Source organism: Tursiops truncatus, chromosome 14 (assembly GCF_011762595.2).
Source record: "Tursiops truncatus isolate mTurTru1 chromosome 14, mTurTru1.mat.Y, whole genome shotgun sequence".
NCBI classification, from domain to species: domain Eukaryota; kingdom Metazoa; phylum Chordata; class Mammalia; order Artiodactyla; family Delphinidae; genus Tursiops; species Tursiops truncatus.
Genome location: NC_047047.1, coordinates 43,031,664 through 43,053,119, shown reverse-complemented (window position 1 = coordinate 43,053,119; position 21,456 = coordinate 43,031,664). Strand labels below are relative to the sequence as shown.

Here is a 21,456-nt window from a genome sequence, read left to right as displayed (position 1 = left end):
ATTGAATAACTAGGGGGAATTCTTAGAGATGGGACCAGGAACCTATTGTTCATGTCTGTAAGACTGTAGAACAACAGAAAGTAAAAAAAAAAAAAAAAAAAAAAAAAAGAAAGGATAATAATGGTCTCTTCTCAATGCCTCTTTAGCAGAAAGGCATATTTCCCAATGTGAGCTTCTGCCAGAATGCCAACTAAGATATTTTTCAATTGAACTTAAAGGGTTATCATATATAGTATAGCATAGGGATAGCAAGTAAGAGCCAAGCATGGTATCTCCTGAGCTATACCAACAATTTATTGCCAATCTACTCATAAATTTCAGAATTCTTCTCAACACACAGATCCAACCAACTACCAATTGCTCAACATTGACCTTTAAATTCAATCTGATTTGCATTCTGTAGCTTAGAAGTCAAAATTCAAGGGGCTTTGAAGTCTGAAAGATCTGGATTTAAATCCAGGAATCCAAATCTACCATTGTGGTCTTAAGTAAGTTACTTAATGTCTCTGAACCTCAATTTTCTAATCTAATGGAGATAACACCTATAAAGGATTGGCTGTAAAAACTGTCCAGTATTTGGCACATTCAATAATTAGTAGCTATCACATTCAGTAACAGTTTTGATCAAAGGTTTTAATATTACTCTGAAATAAAAGTATAAAATTATAATGTAATAAATAAGTCAGATAACACATGGAAACCTTATTATTACAATTTCTTTAAAAATACAATTTATATTTACTCCTTAGTTTAACAAAAGTAGGAAACTTGGAAACTGCTTCTAATTCTAAATTTCTACTTTGAACCATAAATAGATGATGCAAATTACTGCAATAAAAGTTAAAGAGCCCTGAGTTAAAAATATAAAAAAATCTGTCTGAAATTTAAGTAACTGTATTTACCTCTCGTAATGTAACTAAAGTTTTTATATCAATAGTTGCTCTTTTCACAAGCTCCTTATTTTCTTTCTCTAATTCTTTCAGACGAATGCAGGATTCTTTATAAATACCAATCTCTTTGAAAAGGGTTTTGTTTTCTTTTTCCAAATTTCCAATTTTCACATTATTTTCTTCTAATGTGGTATCTTTTATTTCTGCTTGTTGTCGGAGTCTCTTATTTTCCTTCTCCAGTTGTTTCTTATCCTTTTCCAGTTGAGAAGTCTCTTGTTCTAATGATCTGTTTTCTTTTTCTAGCTGTTCTAGTCTTTTGCTAGATATTTTTAACTCTTCTAGGTTTTTTTGCAATGTTTGATTTTCCATCTCTAAGTCTTGTAGTTCACTTTCCAACTGCTGAATTTTTTTATTGCTGTTTTCTAGAGCTTTCTGTAGCCTTTGATTTTCTGTATCTAAACCCTGGTAGCTAACCTCTAAGCGTTCTGTTTTCTTGAAAGATGCTTTCATGAGCTCTAAACCTTTCTTAAGTTGTTCTTTTTCACTTTCCAGTTCTTTGTTTTCTAGTTGTAGCTGAGCCATTTTCATGCTTGCACACTTTAAAGATTCTACATTCCTTCGCAGTTCTAAGTTTTCCTCATCAAGCTGGGAATTCTCTTTCTCTAGGGATTCTAACTGAAAAGTAAGGTTTTTAAAGCTATCCAATGTTTTTTTATATTTCCTATTTTCTCTTTCTAGCTCTGAATTTTCTTGTTCTAAGGCCTCAATTTTTTCACAAGTAATTTTTAAATTGGTTATCTTTTTCTGTAACAATTCATTTTCTTTTTCAAGATGATGTAACTCATTTTCAAGTTCTTCTGCTCGTTCTCCTTTTTCTTTATAATGTTCCAATTCTTTTCTGATTTGCCTTTTTTCAAATTCAATCTTGCTTAGCTTGCTACTTGTTTCCTTGATAGATTCATGGAGAATTTTATTTTCTTTTTCAATGTCTTTCACCCTTGCTTCAGCACTTATCTGGGAGCGCTGCCTTAAGGAGGACACAGTTTGATTCAGATGTTCATTTTCCTGTTCCAATATTTTAATCTAATTAAAAAAAAAAGAAAGGAGAAAATTTAAAACTTAACTGAACATGAATTAAATATTTTAACTTACATAGTTTTCCCCCCTCCAAAAACTAACAGGGAAATCACACCATAAAAAGGTGCTAAGGGCTTCCCTGGTGGCACAGTGGTTGGGAGTCCGTCTGCCGATGAGGGGGACGCGGGTTCATGCCCCAGTCTGGCAAGATGCCGCGGAGTGGCTGGGTCTGTGAGCCATGGCCGCTAGGCCTGCACATCTGGAGCCTGTGCTCCGCAACAGGAGAGGCCACAACAGTGAGAGGCCCGCATACCACACACACACACAAAAAGGTGCTAAAACCGTCTACCTTAATTTTAATTCCAACAAATATTTACTGAGAGATCACCATGTACATATACTGACAAGTCTTTGAAGTTCACATCTTTAGAGAATCCATAATGTAAAGGAACGGTTAAAAGAAATGTATTGAATATTAATCAAAATGATCTTCAGATCATTTATGGTTACATGATTTAAATTCAAATATGAGTATAGGTGAAATGTACATACATATCTTCTTGAAGATACAAGCTTTTACGTTCATTCAATAGATTTCGCAATGCATATACACAGTGAGTCCTCAGTAAATACACTATTTGCTCTATGTGCATGTATATTGGTGTGTATTTGTGTGTATTTATTCCCTAAAAGAATTCTAATTTTGAAACATCAAAATAACAAAATCTCTGGTACATTTTAAAACTAGTCCATCCAATTTATACCATGGCCTACTGTAATGGTTCTTAAAATCCGGTGTGTAAAACAGTCCCAAGAACCTTGTAAAAGTAGAGATTCATACTTAGCTCTAGAATTTTTCTTCTGTAGCTCTATGGAAATCTGTATTTTTATAGGTGGCCTGAGGACTATACCTAGATAATACAAAACAAATCATTTGACTGCTTATTTTTTTTTTTTTTTTTTCCTTTTTGGCCACACCGTGCAGCATGCAGGGTGTGGGATCTCAGTTCCCTGACCAGGGATCAAACCCATGACCCCTGCAGTGTAAGCGCAAAGTCCTAACCACTGGACTGTCAGGTAAGTCCCCATTTTACTTCTAAAAATTAGAAAATTTAAAACAGCCAGTCACTTAATCTATTCAATTCTCAGTTTCCTCAAGCATAAAATGAGAATAACCAATAAACATTTGAAAGCAAGTATGAAAATATCCAAGATATGTGCTGCGACCACTTGTCCCTCCTTAGTGGGATCAGAGTAGAGCTGCATTTCACCCCAACTTCATTCAGGGACTTTAAAATCTGCAGTTCTATTCCACTGACACTTGAAAGCAGTTCAAACACAGGTACCACAAAATTTTATACCAGATAATTATTAAGCACACTGGCAATTTAAAAAATTCTAAGCTTTCCCTTCAACTTTCCTAAAATGTATGGGACAGAAAATAAGTTAAAACCATAGTTATGTTAAAATCTAAAAAATTCTAAAATATTTCCATTTAACGTTATTATGAACATTTTGCACAAGCTTTAAAATAACTTGTGTTAATAAATTTTAAAATATGTTGCTTAATAGGAAATTTAAGAACCTGTCTCTCTGAATTTTCTCTAAGTGTTTCAATTGTTTTTTCAAGCTGAGCTTTCTCCTTCATTAGATCCTTGCTTAAAATCTGACAATTCTGAAGACTTTGCTTTTCTTGAATAATCTCATTTTCAAGAATTTCAACCTGGAGAAAAAGAAACCACAAAACAATATATCATTAAATATTTCACAATAGTGGAAACATGTAAAAACAAAAGCTAATCATTGAATAAAGGATAGAACACAGTTTTAATACTCAAATTTAAGAATTTCATAGAAATTTAAGAAATTTAAGAATTTAAGAATTTCATAGAAATTTAAGAATTTCATAGAAAAATTCAAGTATTGATAACATTCCAAGCTAATTTTAGCAGCTGTATAAAATGTACAGAACATGACTATCTTTCTTATCCTCTGCATCTTTGAGAGCAAAGTTCTACTTCTAAACACAAACATAACTAAATACATACACACATGCCATATGAAGAATGTACAAATCTTATTGAAAACTCTCTTGGCTTGAATGGATTTGTAAAGTGAAATTTTAATTAGTCAAGGAATTTCAGCGCTCAAGAAGGAAAAGATGAGAAAATGAGGAAACAAGAAGGGACTTGGATTAAAATAAAAAGAAAAGAGAAAGAAAAAAGGAGACTACTAGAGAAAAATAAGGTCTGAACAAAACTCCAGCAAATAAATTATACGTTTAAATTTATTATGAATTACACATTTTAAAGATATAATAAAGTATGAGGTTAATAAATATGAAAAAGCAAATTCAACTTCAAAATATACCAAACTATTGATTTCCCATTATATAACATATTCAAACCAGGTAATAAAAAATATAAAGAAGATTTGGGTATGTAAAATACTCCACTTCAAGTTTAAATATTACTTAAATCCTTATATTAATAGTAAGGAACGCTAAGAAATAATATCTCAAAAGCATCAAGTCACAAATCTAATCCAATAACTCAATTCAACATTAATTTATACAATCAGGAAACTTTAAGCTATTAATAACTAATCTGGTTCTCCCATTATTGACTGAAATATATGGATAGTAGTTATTTAATTAAATGCATCTGTTGTGTTATGGAATTCAAGTGAAACATTCAGCTTACAAAAGATATACAATGAATTGATCAAAAATTCCTGGAATCATTAAGAATTTACTAATTAGACTTTAAAGCTAATTTCAAAATCAAATTTCCAGATCCAATTATAGTGACAACAAAAATAAAACTGTTCCAAATTCTAAATGGCCACTCTTACTTTAACACTATATTTATTGTGAAATACTTATTAAGATTATTTGGTTAATGAACTAAAGATGATGCAAAAACGTTTTAAGAGAGTAAAAATCTTGCAAGAAAATCAAGGAGTCTAGTCTACCTGCATTATCAAAGGCAGTAGTTCTCAGGGCATGGCTCCAAAACAGCAGAATGAGCATCCCCTAGGAACTTGTTGGAAATGAGAATTCTTAGCCCCCACCCCAGACCTACCAAATGACAAGCCCTGGGCATAGAGCTCAGCAATCTGTACCTTAACAATTCCTGAAAGTGATTCTGAGGCATACCTGTTCAAAACTACTGGTCTAAAAATTAGAGGGATTTTCATAACCGAGTCTAGAAACCCAGGATCCATCGAAGGAAAAACTAGACATGGCTGACTACAAATAGAAATAAAAATTAATTCATAAGGACACATGTATAAGAATATTTATTACAGTATTGTTCACAGTGACCAAGAACAGGAAACAAAAGTGAAAGCACATTTTAGAGAGTATATGTGATGGGAGGGGTTCATAATAAAAATATCAGGTATGCTTTTATAATATGATTTCTATTTATGTATAGTGTGTGTGTGTGTGTGTGTGTGTGTGTGTGTGTGTGGGCAGAAAGATATGCAAAAATAAATTACTTGGTCTAACTGTCCCACAATTGGAAAACAGAATATCTTAGAGATATTGCAGGTTTGGATCCAGACCACTGCAATAAAGCAAATACCGCAATTAAATGAGTCACATGAGGGCTTCCCTGGTGGCACAGTGGTTGAGAGTCCGCCTGCCGATGCAGAGGACACGGGTTCGTGCCCCGGTCCGGGAAGATCCCACATGCCGCGGAGCGGCTGGGCCTGTGAGCCATGGCCGCTGAGCCTGTGCTCCGCAACGGGAGAGGCCACAACAGTGAGAGGCCCGCGTACCGCAAAAAAAAAAAAGAGTCACATGAATTTTACGGTTTCCCAGTGCATATAAAAGCTGTGTTTACACTACACTGTAGTTTATTAAGTGTGCAATAACATTATGCCTAAAAAACCAATGTACACACCTTCAAATACTTTACTGCTAAAAATGTTAACCATCATCTGAGCCTTCAGCAAATCATAATCTTTTTGCTGGTGGAGGGTCTTGCCTAGTCGTTGATGGTTGCTGACTGACCAGCGTAGTAGTTGCTGAAGGTTGGGGTGACTGCAATTTCTTATGCGTTGATTGACTCTTCCTTTCATGAATGATTTCTCTGTAGCATGCAATGCCATTTAACAGCATCAGAATATTTTTCAAAATTGGAGTCACTTCTCTTAAACATTGCCACTGCTTTATCAACTTTATGTAATATTCTAAGTCCTTTGTTATCATTTCAACTATCTTCACAGCATCTTCACCAGTAGATTCCATCTCAAGAAACCACTTTCTTTGCTAACACATAAGAAGCAACTCCTAATCTATTAAAGTTCGATCATGAGAGTGCAGCAATTCAGTCACATCTTCAGGCTCCATTTCTGATTCTGGTTCTTTTGCTATTTCCTCCACATCTGCAAAACTTCCTCCACTGAAGTCCTGAACCCCTCCAAGTCATCCATGAGAGTCAAAATCAACTTCTTTCAAACTCCTATTAATGTTGTTACTTTGACCTCTTCCCATGAATCGCAAATGTTCTTAATGGCATCTAGAATGGTGAATCCTTTCCAGAATGTTTTCAATTGACTTTGCCCAGATCCATCAGAGGAATCACCTTCTATGGCACCTATAGCCTTACAAAATATATTTCTTAAAGAATAAGACTTGAAAGTCGAACTTACTCCTTGATCCATGTGTGGCAGAATGGATGTTGTCTTAGTGGGCATGGAAACATGAATCTCATTTTAAGTCTACACCAGAGCTCTTAGGTGAACAGGTGCATTGTCAATGATCGGCAGTATTTTGAAAGAAATTTTTGTTTGAGCAGTAAGGTCTCAAAAGTGGGCTTAGAATAGTCAGTAAATCATATTATAAACAGATGTGCTGTCACCCAGCCTTTGTTGTTCCACTGAGAGAGCACAGGGAAAGTAGATTAAACAGAATTCTTAAGGGCCCTAGGATTTCTGGAATGGTAAATGAGCACTGACTTCAATTTCAAGCCACCAGCTGCATTAGCCCCTTACCAAGAGAGTCAGGCTGTTCTCTGAAGCTTTGAACCTAGGCACTGACTTACCCTATCTAGCTATGGAAGTCTTAGACGGCATCTTCTTCCAATAGAAGGCTGTTGTGACTACGCTGAAAATCTACTGTTTAGTGTAGCCACCTTAATTAATTATATTAACTAGATATTCTGGATAATTAAATACAGCTTCTACATCAGCACTTGCTGCTTCCTGTTGTACTTTTATGTTATGCAGACAGCTTCTTTCCTTCAATCTCACAAACCAACCTCTGCAAGGTTCAAACTTTTCTTCTGAAGCTTCCTCACCTCTCTCAGCCTTCAAAGAATCAAAGAGAGGGCATTGCTCTGGATTAGGCTTTGGCTTAAGGGAATTTTGTGGCTGGCATGTCTTCTATCCAGACTACTAAAACTTTCTCCATATCAGCAATAATGCTCTTTCACTTTCTTATCATTCATATATTCACTGGAGTAGCACTTTTAATTCCCTTCAAGAACTTTTTCTTTGAACGCACAACTTGGCTAACTGGTGCAGGAGGCCTATCTCTCAGCCTGTCTTGGCTTTCAACACGCCTTCTTCACTAAGCTTAATCATTTCTAGCTTTTGATTTAAAGTGAGAGACGTGCAACACTTCCTTTCACTTGAACACAGAGGCCACTGTAGGTTATTAACTGGCCTAATTTCAATATTGTTTGTCTCAGGGAATATGGAGGGCCAAGGAGAAGGAGAGAGACGGGGGACTCACCAGTCAGTGGAGAAGTCAGAACACACACACCATTTATGGGTTAAGTTCACTATCTTACATGGGTGCAGTCTGTGGCGCCCTCAGACAATTACAATACTAACATCAAAGATCACTGATTAGACATCACCATAACAAATACAATAACAATGAAAGAGTTTGAAATATTGTGAAAATTACCAAAATGTGACACAGAGACATGAAGTAATAAGCAAATGCTGTTAGAAAAATGGTTCTGATAGATTTGTCTGATGCAGGGTTGCCTTAAACTTTCAAGCTGTAAAAACCACAATTATCTGTGAAGTGAAGTAAAATGCAATAAAAAAAAAGGTACACTTGTATTTCTTTTCAAAGTCTAGTTAAAATTCAAGTTTCATAATCCCTAAATTGTGGTCTCTAAATACCACTTCCCACTAAAAGGAACAAGCGCTTTTTGGAGAAATGGCTGTTTTCAGGACTGAGGCAGGAAATGTTTAAGAGAACACTTTGTCGTGGTAGAAAGCAAGGAAGCTCTCCAGGAGTGCTAAGGTCATGTCATAAGGATTCAGGAAGCAGCTTAAAGAGTTGGGAGAGTAAGAAAAATAAATACAGTGTATTAAAATGCTTTACATATTTTTAAATCCATGAGTTCATAACAACACTAAAACAAACAACAAACTCACTCATTAACTATCTCAGCAGGATATGAGAGAACTGATTCATTACTAGGAAACTGGTAAATAAAGGTAAAGAATCAAACATTCATCCTACTTTACCCCTAAGAGCTGTTCTCAGAGTAACCAGTGGTGTTTTTTTTTTTTTAAACCAATAGTTTTTAAAAAGAAAAGTTTTTTCTTATAGAAATACTCCAGCTACCAAATTAAGAAGGGATGATATAATATCAAGATTTTGTAACCTCTGATTAATTCAGGGATCTAAGCAAATGATTTTCTATGACAACTAACATCACAGAAAGAGAGACAACCAGACATGTGCCCCCTGTTTGAGGTTTCTTCAACAGAAAAATTGCTAGGAAAGAAGAGTCAATCTATAGACTAAAAAAGACTTAAGGGACACATCAACTGATTGAATGTACTGATCTTATTTGGATTCATATTCAAATAAAATATTTTTTAAAAATCTTAATAGATTTGGAAAAATTTAAATGCTGGCCCAAAACTATGATATTTTAAGTGTGATAATGTCACTGTTCTTTTTTTAAAAAAATTCCTTACTTTTTAGAGATTTATACTGAGATATTTATTGGTGAAATAGTATGACATCTAGGATTTACTTCAAAATCATCTAGTGGCTGTTAGGAGAGTATCAAGGGTAGAAGTAAGACTGGCTATAAGTTAATAATTATTGAAGCTGAATGAATGAGTCTAGAGCTGAATGAGTTCATTCACTTCACATTTATGTAAGTTTGAAATTTTACATAATAAGTTAAAATAATATTGAGGGTACACTAAAAGTTGGAAAATAAATGTTCTATCTCAGTGCTATTTATTTATACTTTTACATATACTTTTTTACATTACATTAAATATTAATTTTTATTTACCTTCTTACTTAGTCTTTGATTTTCTTTTTCAATTTTCAGGATTTTGGAAGTGGTGCCTTCTGCAGAATCCATAGTACTCCGAAGCTCTTCTACAGTTTTTGTCAAACTCTGATTTTCCATCTCCAACTTCAACAACCTACTTGATGTCAATTCATTTACCTCATGGCCCAAGGATTTCTGTGGTGCTATAATATTGAAAAATACGTCACTGGTAAAACTATGTTTACTCTTCACTATTTAAAATATTTAGTGTAAATACACTAAATCACCTGGTCCTTAACTTTATAAAAAATTTATAAAGTTATGCAAGATAGACACAATAAGAAAAGAGATATAAAATACAGGTAAATATTGAATTTCTAATGCATCCATAAGCATTCTAGTGAAAAAAAAAAGTACAAAATTTAGACTGAAGTGACTAGACTTTCAGTTCCAGTTCCATGAGAAATTAACTTTAACCTCAACGACTCTTAGGTTACTTTGACAAAATATAGTTATTACCCTGTGTATCTAATAGAGTCACTGTGTGACTCAAATAAGAAGTATAAAGCATATCTTACGTCACACTTTCAAAGATAAAGGAAAACAGTTTGAGGGGGAAAAAAATCCTAATCTGATTCTGAGAAAGGCAAGACAGTACTATACACTGGTCACTTCGAAAAAGTCTTTCTCTAAATGAAGAATCCCGGCTAATAACGTATAAACAGCAACATGCAGTCCATTCTGCCAACAGAAATCATCTTTCTAAGTAGCTTTCAGCAATCTATTTTTTAAAATAAGAAAACTGAGTTTCGACTTCTGTAAATGATGTTCTCCAGTAAGCCAAAAATAATTATTTTTAATAACCCTATAACAGACTCATTAAATATTTTGATGATATAAAAATATTAGGATTTACAAATGAAATATGACACTTAGAATTTATTCTGAAATCCTAGACTTCAGGAAGGGAAATAAACAGAAATACAGGAGAGAACTTCTGGGTCTGTCTACTTTTGCGTACATTTGAAATCCTCCATTATAAAAAGCAAAAAAGCACACACACACAAACATGTAGCCACACAAGTCACACATTCTTTTAAAAATGAGGTAGAGTAAAATATCTCCTAGATTTTAAGTAAAGAAAGCCTCAATTCTTATTTCAAGCTTTTGTTCTAGTCAGCACATTGTTAACCTTTTATTAAAAGCTAGTATACTAGGTAGTCATTGACTTTTTATAAATTCCATTAGTTGTCCAAGTCTTCTTAAGTACAACTCTAATTGCATGATTTGAGGTTATGCATTTCAATTAAACAAGATCAGGCTACAAAACATATGCCTTAATAAAGCTTTCAATACTACATGCTTTGAGGAAGCTTCCAGTCAGACTACAGAGACTTTAAAAGGATACTTACGACACATTTTTAACATGGAAGATTGTCTACGTTATATTCTTAGATGAAAAAAGGAATCTTAATTGTATATACACACTGATCTGATGATATAAAAAATAACCCTGTGTAGGAAAATTCTAGAAGCAAATTTTGTGAAATGTAAAAGGCAAGAATTATTAGTGACTTTGATTTCCTTCTTTATCTTTTTCCAGAGTTTGCAAATTTTCTAGAAAGTCCCTTGTGTAGTTAAAAAAAAAACTATGCCACACTAAATGAATTTTATTTTCTATGACCCCTGCAAAACAACTGTGATATAATGATAATAATAAAAAACACTCAAATGCTTACTATTTACTAGGCACAGTTCTTCACAGGGCTTCATTAACAAATTCAACCCTCACAACAACCCTGTAAGATAGTACTTACTATTATTATCCCCACTTAACAGGTGAGAAAACTCCTAACAGTGTAATTTTAACTGTTGTAGTAGAAAACATTTAAGTCTGAATTGTTTTCTTTGTAACTCAATTCACATGGAATACAGTAAAAAAGTTCCACAAATATTTTAAGTAACACATCCCAGCAAATTCATTCTCAGCTGAACATAGTCACTTACTATGAAGTCAATTTACATGGGGTGCCAGAATCCGGAATTAGGTTCTCAAGAGTAAAATTAGGAAAAGCCTAATAGTAATAAATATGATGAGTCATCTGTAGAAGTAACTTCTTTAAGCGCCAGGTTATAAGCTCTTTCAGACCTTATGTCTACCTCACCACTATATCCTCAGGGCCTGGTATAATATTTTACACATGGTAGGTGCTTAATACATATCTGCTGAAGGAAGAAAAACAGGTATAATAATCTAAATACTGGGTAACTAAGGAATTAGGGAACGAGTCTAATTCAAATAAATGTGACCTGGGTATAATTTCAATAAAGTATTATATAGCAGTATTAGCAAACTCAAAGCTTTAACACAAAAAGCTACATCGTATGTGTGTGCCCCAGCTTTAATAAAGAGGACAAGTTAATGTGGAGCCTAGGGAAATAGAGCCAAAAGTTAAAAATTTATCTGGGGTCTTTCATTACCTCCAGGGTATAAATGGTAGGTATAATCCCAAAATCCAACATACTGATGAAAGTAGCCATAAAGATCCTTAACTTGCTTTATTCTGGCTACATATTCACCAAAGAATATTCCCACTGCATTCTGATTTCCTATTTAGGTTTGCCTAAAGTCAAAGAACATGGTGACCAGCTAATGACTTTTCTTTTCTATTTAGTAGATGGCTGTATCTCTCAAAATAAATAAACTGATATCCCAGTTTATTGTGATATGAACATGAAATTGTGCCTAACTGATCGAATCTGCTACTGCACTCACAGTTGAGTTATAAGACATGCAAAGATAAGGACCAGACCCAGGCATATGGAAATTAACACATTACTCTGTGAAATTCTATCTAGAGAGATATGTGGCCTTTTGCGACATCTCCAACCAGGGAAAATAAAGAACAGCAATGAAATATCCAGAAATGTAAGTATAAATACAATTTCATTTATTCATTCATCCATTTAAATAAAAAAAGAGTATTGGAAATACCTTCAGAAAGTTCACTAGTTCTGGATATTTGTTCCAGCTCCCAGCCAAGATGTAATGATTCGTCCATACTTTGTTTCTGTGCCATTTCCAAAGTCATATTTTCTTCCATTAATTCTTCAATCTTTTTTCTATCCATATCACGCTCCTTTTTTATTGGCAGGGAGTAGGGAGAGAAAAGAAAGCTAAGAAACAGTACAATTTCAAGCTAATATTTTATTACTTATAACTTTCATTTATCAGAAACTGTATAATGAGATAAATTGTGAGTTCCTTAAAATTTTCACAATTTGAAGCTAGTAATCAATATAATTATTACTGCCAGTCACTAAACTGATCAGGTCTTTGACATCTTTTTATAGTGATCTTTGGGGACACTGAAAATACCTCTTCATAGTCATTATGTTGTTTTAATGATATAACAAATGATTTCTGACCCAATGATAAATTTTAGCAAATAGTTGTATTTCTATATTCTAAAGGAGTGTCTGCACAACGGCTTATTACGGTTTTCTGAAAAGCAGTAGTCAAAATTAATCAATAATACCCCTCTGTAACAAAAGCAGAAATTTCTACTACTTCTGAATTCATATAAAATTGGAAGCATCTAATTTATTTAGCTATCTCTTCTCTGTTAAGGCCTTAAGGACACTAACCAACCTTGTCACTATAGGGAAATCAGATAAATCTTAGAATTTTTACTTACAGGCCATGTAATAAATCTATCTTATAATACGTACCATTTCCATATCATGCAGTTTAGCCTTCAGTTGTAAATTTTCTTTTTCTAATTCATGTAATTTATCAGAACGAGCTCGAGTTCCTTCTAATTGGTCTTCCAACATGGTTTTTGTTTCTAATAAAACTTGATTGTCTTCTTTTAATTCCTGTAAACGTTTCAGGTAGGCTTTATTTGTCACAAATACATTAATATGTTAATCTTTAAAGCTCTGAAACATAAAAATTCTTTATTATAAAGTAAGACATTAAGCGGTCTTTATCAACAGTTCTATGCAAGAGTAAAGCTACTAAGTAACAGAAACATAGTTGGTTTCATTTTATTTCCCAGAATTTAAGTTATTATATAAACAAAATACTCAGGACTTACATTAGGATGAATAATACTACTATAATTTCACATGAAATTGTCAGGGTATATTTAAATTCCTTAGTCACAAGGATAAGGAACTCAGTGTAAGTAGTCTTCCAGATATTTAAGACACCAATCGCCATAGAATCAGGGCTTAATTAATTTACTGAAATAGATTTAGGTTTCTCTCTACTTGAAAGTGAAGAATTTGGGGTTTTTGAGTAAAATACCAAGACTTGAATTAAGACTCACAGAATCATAAACCAAGGCTTTATCAATAAATATTTTATATAAACATCTTTAAACTCCTACGTATGTTTTGAAGACATGTTCACAAATCTATATTGCTAAGTTTAAGCCTACAGTTTATAAGCTGAAGTCAAGAGAAAGTATATTAAAACACTGGCATCCATGAGGATCCCTTAATAGTGCCATGCATACGCCTATTTAAACAATTGACAAAGAACAAATATACACCTTATCTTTGCACTCTATTGGGTCTATTTTCTGGTAACATTCAGGCTAAGTTCTAACTTTCTCTTATAATGTTTTCATTTCCTGATTTAGCATACTCCTTCTTTCTTATCCCCATATTAAAACTGACCAAAATCTCCTCTGTTTACAGACAATGAAGAAATCATGGAGAAAGGAAAAAAGAATGCCAAGAAGCAAGGATTTTCAGATTCTTGCTGTCAAACTCAACATCATGTAACACAGAACTGCAACCATTAACTAAGAAAAATTGTTTTTTCTTTGTTCATACATATATATAAAGAGAGAAGACAAATGGGGGTGGGAGGGAAGAGAGAGAGAGAGAGAGAGAGAGAGAGAGAGAGAGAGAGAGAGAGAGAGAGAGAGAGGTGGGGGGAGGGGCAGAGAGAGAGAGAGAGAGGGAGACAGATATTGATTTCCCCTTCATTGATCCTAATTTAGTATTCTGAGTTGAGCAGCAATCAGAAATGTGTTTCGCACTCACTTCTAGGGACGAGTTAGAAATTAGTAGAGATATATACTTTATTGTGATTTCAAAAGTGTTCACTACATGTAATACTAAATGAAGGAATGAAAGAAGAGCTCCAAAGAATTCAATAAAATGAATAGAATCCAAAAATCCCTTTTTACAAGTCTAACCAATATGCTAATCTATCATAAAATAAACACCTGATGCTATTTACAGTTTGCTCAATGTTTCCAGAGTTCCTTACATTTATTAAAGTGCATTTTAAATGCATTTTGAAAAATCATAATACTTCTAAAGAAAAGAATTGTGAATGGTTTAAATTACATAACATACCTCAACTCTTGCCTTATAAAATTCAATATCATGTAGCCTCTCTTTGTATCTGCTAACTTCACTTTCCAGCTTATCAACTCTGACAGCCTTCTCCCGAAGCGCATCTAATTCATCTCGATACATTCTTGCAGAACGAGCATCCGAAAGCAAATTCATGTTCTAAATATAAACACATATTAATATTTAAAATATTATTTTCTATTTTCAAATTGATAATCCTTGGGTTGTACAATTTGAAGAATTTACCAAAAAAACACACCAAAAAACAATGACTTGTGTACTTTTTTTTTGGCCGCGCCCTGTGGCATGTAGGATCTTAGCTCCCTGACCAGAGATCAAACCCGTGTCCCCTGCATTGGAAGCCCAGAGTCTTAACCACTGGACTACCAGGGAAGTCCCTGACTTGTGTACTTTATTATTATTTTAAAATTATTTATTTATTTGCACGGGGTCTTCATTGTGGGAGGCGGGCTCCTTAGTTGCATTTCACCAGCTCCTTACTTGCGGCACATGAGGTCCTTAGCTGTGGCATGCAAACTGTTAGTTGCGGCATGCGTGTGGGATCTAGTTCCCTGACCAGGGATTGAACCCAGGCCCCCTGCATTGGGAGCGCAGAGTCTTATCCACTGCGCCACCAGGGAAGTCCCTGAGTTGTGTACTTTAAAAGTGTGATTTTTGTGGGACGATGAGGCCAAGTGGTTAAGGCGATGGACTGCGAAAAGTGTAAATTCAATGGTATATAAATTACACCTTAATTATTTTTTTTAAATGGGGAGATAAAAAAGCCTTTTTTAAAACCAAGAATATGCATTTTAAACATATATGTTTCTAGGGACTTCCCTGGTGGTCCAGTGGCTAAGACTCCATGCTCCCAATGCAGGGGGAGTGGGTTTGATCCCTGGTCAGAGAACTAGATCCCACATGCTGCAACTAAGAGTTCACATGCTGCAACTAAAGATCCCAAATGCAGCAATGAAGATCCTGCACATGGCAATGAAGATCCTGCATGCCACAACTAATACTCAGTGCAGCTAAATAAATAAATGAATATTAAAAAAAATAATAAAATTAAAAAAAATATGTTTCTATACAAAAATAAAAGCATATGCTGTATAAAAACTTTTATATATAATGTTCTCCATTAAGAATGTAAAAAATATTCAGGATATTTTAAAGTAAGTAAACCTCTCCTCAACATAACCATTTGCAATGAATTTAAGGTGAAAAGTTAACTTTAAAATGCCAGATAGTAAAAACACAGAAGAGGCAAACTCTTACAAAAGTTTAGAGAAATAATGTTTCTATCCAGACATGTTACCAAAACCCTGCTGAGTTTTTTGTTTCTTTGTTTGTTTGTTTTTCCGGCACGCGGGCCTCTCATTGTTGCGGCCTCTCCCGCTGCGGAGCTCAGGCTCCAGACGCGCAGGCTCAGCGGCCATGGCTCACGGGTCTAGCCGCTCAGCGGCATGTGGGATCTTCCCGGACCGGGGCACGAATCCGTGTCCTCTGCATCGGCAGGCGGACTCTCAACCACTGCGCCACCAGGGAAGCCCATGCTGAGTTTTTAATACTTTCACATCAATGATTACTTGCATATGATTAGTGCATATCTTTACGCCATTTGAAATAAGTATTAAAATTCAACCTTTTTAAAGCCCTCTTGTAATCCTTTGAGTAGCAGTAATCAAAGTGCGATCCAGGGAAATCTGTGGGTCCCTGAAACCCTTCCAGGGACTTCATGAGGTCAAAACTATTTTCATAATAATACTAAGACAGTACTTGCTGTTTTCACTCTCATTCTCTCATGAAGGGACAGTGGAGTTTTCCAGAGGCTACATACATGGCATGTGATATCTTAACAGATTGAATGCAGAAATATTCAATAGATATGAGAATCTGGTAGTCTTCAATTAATCCAGGCATTTAAAGAAGACTTGCCAAAAATATAAAAGACTACTATTCTTCCAATTTTTTTTTTGTTTTGGAAAATAATGGTTAATTACTATATAATTTTTATGTTAACATGGAGTGGATTGAGTATTATTTTTAAATGAATTAATAAATACTTTTAAAATTCTTAGTTTTGATTTCAAATATAGTAAATTCCAGTAAAGAGAATACGCATTAAATAATCCTCATTAATCTTCAAGAGTAAAGAAGGGTCTTGAGACCAAAAAGATTGAGAACCACAATTTTAGATGGAACACAAATACAAAAAAACCCTGCTACCAAGAAGTGGAATAGCAGCAACAGCAAACCTAAAACTAAAAATTATGATCCCTAGATTCATTCATCTAGAAAGTTCCCAGTTTATGATTCCACAAGTGAAATGTTTCCTGAATTTAAAATGGCAGGTTAGGTGACGTAAGGAGAAGAAATAATTATCCAGCCTTACCCCAATCCTTACCATTTATGGGTTAAAGAAGACCTCTTGTACTACCTCTAAATGAAAACGAAACATTACAGAGTAATTAAAAGAAGCAAATGCTTAAACAGTCTTGGTTCAAGATGAAAAAACACAAAGCATTAGAAAAATAAAAATAGTATTTAAAAAAGTAAAAGTTTGGATCTTATTTAGTAGAAACAGTGAAAAATTAAAAAGCATTCTGTCATATATAAGGTTAACATAAAGCACCATCAGACAGCAGAGACCTAGAGGTGTTGCAGCTTCCAAGCCCACAGAAGCCAATACATAAAAAAGAGAAACATGGAACTGGGCCAGTCCTAAGAGTCTCCTTGGAATCTTAGCAAAGTTTGAATAGAACTAATAGAGAAAAAAGAAAACTCCAAAGACCTTTCTAGTTTTGATTTCTAGTTTTGGTTGTGGCATTTTTGAAGAGAGAAACACTGAAAAAGTCATTGGATCTCATGAAACCTCAGGAAGCAGTAAGGCAAATGTTATATATTATAAGGAGAAAAATCAATTTCCAATTGATCCTATATAATAAAAGTTCCAGGTACAAACCTCTTGTTGCAGCCTTTTTAGTTCTATTTCCATTTGCTCAAGTTCTTGTTTACAGTCCAACAACTGTTCAGTCTTTTCCTCCCTTAAATGCAAAAAATATTTATTGAATAATAAACTTAATGCTTTGAAAACTATGATCATCATCTGTATCAATACAAATTTATTATCATTACTAAACATCTAGTTTAACATAGTACTGGCCATAACCCCAACCTAGGGAAAAAGATAAAGAAATTGGTATTAGGAATTTATATCACTGGATGTCGTAATACTCTCCCAAGGCTAAGAACCTCAGTGACTAATGTCCTCATAGTTCATAAGGTAGCTTCTCTCTCTTCATCTTTTCTGCCATCCCCCAGTTCTCACTCTCCTTTAGCTCTTTCTCCCTCTCTGCCTAGTCAAAGACAAATAAGCTGGAAGAGTTTTTATGAAAGGCAATATTATCTGGGTCTGAGACTTCTAACAGTCTCCAAACTATTTTTTTTTATAAATTTATTTATTTATTTTTGGCTGTGTTGGGTCTTAGTTGCTGCGTGCGGGCTTTCTCTAGCTGTGGCGAGCGGGGGTTCTCTTTGTTGCGGTGTGTGGGCTTCTCATTGCGGTGGCTTCTCTTGTTGCGGAGCACAGGCTCTATGCGCGCGGGCTTCAGTAGTTGTGGCTCGGGGGGCTCTAGAGCGCAGGCTCAGTAGTTGTGGCTTGCGGGCTTAGTTGCTCCGTGGCATGTGGGATCTTCCCGCACCAGGGCTGGAACCCGTGTCCCCTGAATTGGCAGGCAGATTCTTAACCACTGCGCCACCAGGGAAGCCCCAAACTATTTTCAACATTTACAACAACCTAAAGAAAATGATACACTGCCACAGATACCTAATACATTTTTGACCGGAGACGTATTACAGCTACAGGAGTTAGTTACTGCAAAAATCCCCCTGCTAAAATCTTTATCTCTATTGGTTTCTTCCCTGTAGTCCAGACATCTTTGTATTTCTCCTACTATACACTTTTTTCTTTTTAAATTGCTTTACTTCTAACTCCCATTTTCTATCTCCCCTCCAGAGCCAAGCTTCTCAAAGTTAAGTCTCCACTCACTATCTCTACTTGTCCATCTTCTGTTCTTAAATAATAAAAAGTAATTGTTCATTATGTAAAACAATCTGCTTCTAACATCTTATACCTGCTTAGGTTTAAAATTTTTTTTCACCAGAAAAATTTTTTATTGAAGTATACTTGACACACAATGTTATGTAAGTTATGGATATACACTACAGTGATTCAAAATTTTTAAAAGTTATACTCCATAAAATATTGGCTATATTCCCTGTGCTGTATGTACACAATATATCCTGTTGCTTACTTTATACATAAGTTGTACCTCTTAATCCCCTACTCTTATACTGCCCCTCCCCCTTCCCTCTACCAATTGGTAACCACTGGTTTGTTCCCTGTATCTATGAGTCTGTTTCTTTCTTGTTACATTCACTAGTTTGTTTTATTTTTTAGATTCGACATATAAGTGACATCATACAGTATTTGTCTTTCTCTGTCTGACTTATTTCACTTAGCATAATACCCTCCAAGTCCATCCATGTTGTTTTAAATGGCAACATTTCATTTTTTATGGCTGCGTAGCACTCCATTCTATGTATATATACCACATGTTCTTTTTTTTTTAACATCTTTATTGGAGCATAACTGCTTTACAATGGAGTTAGTTTCTGCTTTATACCAAAGTGAATCAGTTATACATATACATATATCCCCATATCTCCTCCCTCTTGTGTCTCCCTCCCTCCCACCCCTCTAGGTGCTCACAAAGCACTGAGCTAATCTCCCTGAGCTATGCAGCTGCTTCCCACCAGCTATCTATTTTACATTTGGTAGTGTATATATGTTCATGCCACTCTCTCACTTTGTCCCAGCTTACCCTCCCCCTCCCTGTATCCTCAAGTCTATTCTCTAGTAGGTATGTGTCTTTATTCCAGTCTTGCCCCTAGGTTCATGACCACTTTTTTTTTGTTTTGTAGATTCCATATATATGTATTAGCATACAGTATTTGTTTTTCTCTTTCTGACTTACTTCACTCTGTATGACAGACTAGGTCCATCCACCTCACTACAAATGACTCAATTTCGTTTCTTTATATGGCTGAGTAATATTCCATTGTATATATGTGCCACATCTTCTTTATCCATTCACCTGTTGATGGACACTTAGGTTGCTTCCATGTCCTGGCTATTATAAACAGAGCTACAATGAACATTGTGGTACATGAATCTTCTTTTTGAATTATGGTTTTCTCAGGGTATATGCCCAGTAGTGGGATTGCTGGGTCATATGGTAGTTCTATTTGTAGTTTTTTAAGGAACTTCCATACTGTTCTCCACAGTGGCTGTATCAATTTACATTCCCACCAACAGTGCAAGAGGGTTCCCTTTTCTCTACACCCTCTCCAGCATATATTGTGTGTAGATTTTTTGAGGATGGCCATTCTGACTGGTGTGAGATGATATCTCATTGTGGCTTTGATTTGCATTTCTCTAATGATTAATGATGTTCAGCATTCTTTCATGTGTTTGTTGACAATCTGTACATCTTCTTTGGAGAAATGTCTATTTAGGTCTTCTGCCCATTTTTGGACTGGGTTGTTTGTTTTTGTGATATTGAGCTGCATAAACTGCTTGTAAATTTTGGAGATTAATCCTCTGTCAGTTGCTTCATTTGTAAATATTTTCTCCCATTCTGAGGGTTGTCTTTTCGTCTTGTTTATGGTTTCCTTTGCTGTGCAAAAGCTTTTGAGTTTCATTAGGTCCTATTTGTTTATTTTTGTTTTTATTTCCATTTCTCTAGGAGGTGGGTCAGAAGGATCTTGCTGTGATTTATGTCATAGAATGTTCTCCTATGCTTTCCTCTAAGAGTTTGATAGTGTCTGGCCTTACATTTAGGTCTTTAATCCATTTTGAGTTTATTTTTGTGTATGGTGTTAGGGAGTGTTCTAATTACATTCTTTTACATGTAGCTGTCCAGTTTTCCCAGCACCACTTATTGAAGAGGCTGTCTTTTCTCCACTGTATATTCTTGCCTCCTTTATGAAAGATAAGGCGACCATATATGCGTGCGTTTATCTCTGGGATTTCTATCCTGTCCCATTGATCTATATTTCTGTTTTTGTGCCAATACCATACTGTCTTGATTACTGTAGCATTGTAGTATACTCTGAAGTCAGGGAGCCTGATTCCTCCAGCTCCGTTTTTCTTTCTCAAGATTGCTTTGGCTATTCGGGGTCTTTTGTGTTTCCATACAAACTGTAAAATTTTTTGTTCTAGTTCTGTGAAAAATGCCATTGGTTGTTTGATAGGGATTGCACTGAATCTGTATATTCCTTTGGGTAGTATAGTCATTTTCACAATGTTGATTCTTCCAATCCACGAACATGGTATATCTGTCCCTCTGTTTGTATAATCTTTAATTTCTTGCATCAGTGTCTTATAGTTTTCTGCATACATGTCTTTTGTTTCCTTAGGTAGGTTTATTCCTAGATATTTTATTCTTTTTGTTCCAAGGGTAAAAGGGAGTGTTTTCTTAATTGCACTTTCAGATTTTTCATCATTAGTGTATAGGAATGCAAGAGATTTCTGTGCATTAATTTTGTATCCTGCTACTTTACCAAATTCATTGATTAGCTCTAGTAGTTTTCTGGTAGCATCTTTAGGATTCTCTATGTGTAGTATCATGTCATCTGCAAACAGTGACAGCCTTACTTCTTCTTTTCCGATTTGTATTCCTTTTATTTCTTTTTCTTCTCTAATTGCTGTGGCTAAAACTTCCCAATCTATGTTGAATAAGAGTGGTGAGAGTGGGCAACCGTGTCTTGCTCCTAATCTTAGT

The 21,456-nt window shown here is 34.8% G+C and overlaps 1 protein-coding gene and 1 long non-coding RNA gene across 12 annotated transcripts in view; one reads left to right on the top strand and one right to left on the bottom strand.

Moving 5' to 3' along the window:
- Positions 1 to 21,456, bottom strand: part of CCDC88A (coiled-coil domain containing 88A) — a 195,642-nt gene that overhangs the window by 40,107 nt on the left and 134,079 nt on the right. For all 11 annotated transcript variants that reach the window (XM_073791645.1, XM_033838528.2, XM_033838524.2 and 8 more), the window contains 7 exons: positions 17,574 to 17,655; positions 14,609 to 14,767; positions 12,965 to 13,111; positions 12,228 to 12,372; positions 9,251 to 9,435; positions 3,553 to 3,690; positions 903 to 1,973 (listed from right to left, as the gene is read on the bottom strand). In XM_073791645.1, the coding sequence (XP_073647746.1) occupies positions 903 to 1,973; positions 3,553 to 3,690; positions 9,251 to 9,435; positions 12,228 to 12,372; positions 12,965 to 13,111; positions 14,609 to 14,767; positions 17,574 to 17,655 (1,927 nt within the window). The remainder of the gene's footprint in view (positions 1 to 902; positions 1,974 to 3,552; positions 3,691 to 9,250; positions 9,436 to 12,227; positions 12,373 to 12,964; positions 13,112 to 14,608; positions 14,768 to 17,573; positions 17,656 to 21,456) is intronic.
- On the top strand, positions 9,377 to 14,096 carry LOC141276369 (uncharacterized). The gene is made up of 3 exons (XR_012325841.1): positions 9,377 to 9,461; positions 12,092 to 12,161; positions 13,940 to 14,096. It is a non-coding gene; the product is annotated as an uncharacterized lncRNA (long non-coding RNA).